This window comes from Poecilia latipinna, unplaced genomic scaffold, assembly GCF_001443285.1.
Source record: "Poecilia latipinna isolate Pla-1442-1.1 unplaced genomic scaffold, P_latipinna-1.0 Scaffold592, whole genome shotgun sequence".
Taxonomy (NCBI): domain Eukaryota; kingdom Metazoa; phylum Chordata; class Actinopteri; order Cyprinodontiformes; family Poeciliidae; genus Poecilia; species Poecilia latipinna.
The window spans coordinates 271,284-275,268 of NW_015113208.1; the positions used below are offsets into that span (position 1 = coordinate 271,284).

At 35.2% G+C, this 3,985-nt stretch overlaps 1 protein-coding gene across 11 annotated transcripts in view; it reads right to left on the minus strand.

Annotated features, from left to right (window-relative positions):
• Positions 1–3,985, minus strand: part of LOC106953609 (calcium-dependent secretion activator 1-like) — a 108,369-nt gene that overhangs the window by 12,730 nt on the left and 91,654 nt on the right. For all 11 annotated transcript variants that reach the window (XM_015042503.1, XM_015042504.1, XM_015042505.1 and 8 more), the window contains 2 exons: positions 3,038–3,070; positions 2,789–2,896 (listed from right to left, as the gene is read on the minus strand). In XM_015042503.1, coding sequence (XP_014897989.1) covers positions 2,789–2,896; positions 3,038–3,070 — 141 coding nt within the window. The remainder of the gene's footprint in view (positions 1–2,788; positions 2,897–3,037; positions 3,071–3,985) is intronic.

The window sequence follows — 3,985 nt, forward strand, 5'->3', positions numbered from 1 at the left end:
AGTTTAACTTCGTGCCACTAAAAATAAATTGGTATTAAAAACAGGGAAAAAAAAACAACAAAAAAAAAAAAAAAAAAAAAAAAACTTTAAAGGAATCATAGCAAGAAGTTTTTGGAAAAAATATAAATAAATAATGGTCTAAAATGTTTGTAAAAAGCTCCATCTACCTGTACTCAACTAAAAAAAACAATTCATTTGATATTCTGCACTATAAAATATTTAAAAAATACCAAATAATGTAACAATAAACTTCACAATAAACTGGAAATGATAAAAAAATATATTTTCATAGTTAGTTTTAGAGAAAAAGAGTAAAAATGTAAAACCGACTGACATCTCCTTACTGCACCAGGCATCCTGATGAATGGCCAAAACACAAGACTGCAGTTCCCAGAGGGCTGAATGAATTAACTACACACTTAAATATTTAAAGCACAGTTTGTGAAACGTAATTGTACCTATTAATATACATGTCTATGGGCATGGATGGGCACATATTGCAGAATTTAAAATCTGGAACATCCTTTCAGCAGATCAGGTTCAACTGGCTCTTAAATAAACATTTACATAAGCATGCTATAAGGTCTTCCATATAGAAATATTTTCATTTTGGAGCAACAGGTGTGTTTTTCTGTGTACACATAATTTATTCATTTGGAACCTGCAGGCAGTGAGCAGGTGAGAGGCCAGCTGCTAAAAAAACAGAGGAGGGTTTTCAGCTCAGTGAGCTGACAAATGTAAAACAGAGAAGTCTGGAAACTATTTTGTTGAACTTTAAATTGTGTTAATGCAGCTTCGCTTTATTCAGGGAAGGCTGTATCAAATATCAAATCAAATATTTTGAGACAAATAGGAGTTCATCAAGAGTGTGTGTCTTATTTCCCGTGTTGCATGAGATGCTTTTATTCATGGTTCATTGTCTCCATTCATTTGTTTGCAGTTACGGTTGGAGTAAGCGTGAAGGGTGCTTAATATTTCACTTTGTCTCTGTCCACATAGTAAATTGGATCAGGATGCCAATAAAGGCATTTTTAAATCTATCTATGTCGCCCCCTGGATTAACCTCACAACCTGATGTCGGTGTATAGTCTTTGATTTTATGTCAGCAACACACACAGTGTTATTATGCCCAACTAACAGCTACATTTTGTGCAGCTAACATTTTAAAAACCCTTTTTTTTGTATATGCAGTTTGCATACCTGTGCTGTAGAAGATGTACATTTTAATAAATGTGTGTTTCCCTTAAAAAAATAAATAAAAAACAACTAGTGTTCATTTATTTAGAGTGAAATAGAGACTGTGTGAAGTGATGTATCTCCTCGTCTCCCAGGGTCATGAGATAGCTACCAATGTTTCGTAGCACAATGTTCGGAGAAAGATGCTAAATTCATCAAGCAGAACAACATTTCCCTTATGTTTTTTCACAAACCATGACCTGGAACTGCACTGAAATATGTGTTTCAAGCCAAATTATCAAAGTAAAACACCACATATGTTGTCTTTAATTGATGTGGCAGTTTTGTTTGATGACGTGTTTTCAAAAAACAAGATTTTATGAAAGAACTCTAAATTTGACAATAACTACAAATGTAGTCTTAATGGTTGACCTTACGCTATAAATTCCTTACACTTGTTTTGTTTTTTGATTATAGAAACATTAAAATATCTGAGTAACTTCTGGAATTACAAGAAGCTTATGTAAACTAAGAAAACACAAACCAACTAAATCCATACAAAAAAACTGGCAAAGACCAAGTAATGTTTTTTTATTATTATTATTTCAACCCAAGTGAAATGAATTTAGAACCGATAGTTGTTAATGGTAAAAAGCCACTGCATGTTAGCTTTCGTTTTTTATGTTTGGAAACAAATCAAGAAACTGTAAGCTATTGTTTTAAGTGGCGCATTGTCTTTACAGCAGAAGATTAAGGTAGAAACTTCTATTAAGTCAAAATGTTGTCACTGTTATATAAATGGAGATGAGAGGATTAGAAATGTTATGGTAGAGTAACGTAGAATTACAGCACAAATATAATAAATATAAACCTGACAATATGTAGAGATTTTACTGAACTTTAAAGCTACTGAGTTTTTAGACGTGTTTTGTACATGGCACTGATTTCTATAAAGCATCCGACTGGGACTCACTAGTAGCCTGCATTCCTTTCTCTTGTATTTTCTGCTTTAATGACCCTTTATATAATATATTTGGAGCCTCGGGTTGGGAACCATTGCTCTGACAGATAAAGGCTATCAGATATGTTAGCCTCTGAATTGGCCACCATTATGTGAGACACCCTGCAGTGTCACCTAATATAATTCGTGCCATAATGTTTGAAACCTGGGAGTGTTGGAGTGAAAGAAAATCTTATCTATTAGTTGGTGTCCTGGCATTAGAGCACTAAAGAGAGTTCTGTCTTGTTTATTTTGTTTGTTTTGGTTTTCCCACAGAGAGCACTGCTTCAGATAATCCTTTTTTAGACGATGCTTTTATGGACTCTTTGTAAGTAAAGTTTTTTTTTTTTTTTAAATACACAAAGGCCCAAAAGCACTGTGGCAATGCACATCAGAATGCAGAGGGCAGCTGTGATTTACAGAGAAAAGAGACAGAACAAGAGAGAGAAGCAGAGAGAAGAGATGTAGAGAGGATCAGAAAAGCCTCTTCCACCAGGCTGAAGCACACTTCCTGGTCTCAAAATGGGACTTATCCCTCTCTGCCCTGTTGTTTTGCCACATTTTGGTAGGTCCCTCCCTTTTACTGAGAGGAGGAGACGGCATCTTACTTACATCAAATAACCTTTCTATATACACCTCCTCATTGACCTTTTCACGGAGCATGTCCTGAGAGTGGCGCATAAAGGTCACGTAGCCATCTGCCACGTCCATCCCAGGTTTCTGTGAAAACAGAGGCACAGCACTGTCATGACTCAGCAGACGACTCCACACTGGAACACAACGGGTGCCACTGGACGGTTTTCAGAGAGGCAGCAACAACATAAAGTCATAAACATAAAACGGTGATGCTACTGAACTTACAGGTACATCCACATATTTTGAGGCAGCTTTCACCTGAAATAAGAACAAAATCTGTCAGACACTACTCAAGAATGTTGGCATTATCATTTGTGTTGCACTAGTTTGAGAACTATGAGCATAGTTTTAACAAACCCGCCGTTCTCCAGCAACAAATACCAGAGATCCTACAAATATCTTACACGTCCAAAGGCGCAAAAGACAACAAATCTTATTTTAAGTGTTGGATAATTTGCTGAAAATTTGCTCTTGGTCTCATTTATATAAATGAAAACACCTGTGGGCTTTTTCAAGAAGTTAGCAATTGATGACAGAGTCAGTTGACAAAACTAAGAGGAGGAGTTGTGTGACTTTTTTTTATGTTTCCTGCAGAAAGTACTACTAGTTCAGTGTTTCTCTGTCTAGGTATGTCTTTATTCTTGACTGAAATTGCTGCCAGGGCTACTGCAAAAATTAGGGTTGTGTATAATTTCTTTGTATCCATTTTTTCCCCAATCAAAAATACTTTAGCCACTGTGTTTCTGTTTAGATATGTCTCTTTCCTGCATACTCTGTCATTTTGTGCATTTTCCCAAACAAATTCTTCCCAAGTAGTTTTGCTAAACAGTCTCTCTTTCCTTCTAGTTTTTCTTAGCTTTGTGTTACGGTTTCTCTGCTTTCTCTCTTGCCGTCAGACCGTCAGTTCCCAAAACAACAGAAAAAGAAATACTCGTAAAAGCTTGTGGGGTCCAAATAACCCCATCTAAATTCAACTGAACAGCGTTTAACTTACTTATATGGTGGCTTCATTACTTGTGAAATAATTTCCTGACTTGGTTCGCTACTTGATTTTCCACATCATGTTTGATGTATCCAGTTTAAAAACAACACTTAAAAAAAAAAAAAAAAAAAAAAAAAAAAAAAAAAAAAAAAAAAATTTTTTTTGTTTTTTCACCAGGAAAAAATTTTTTT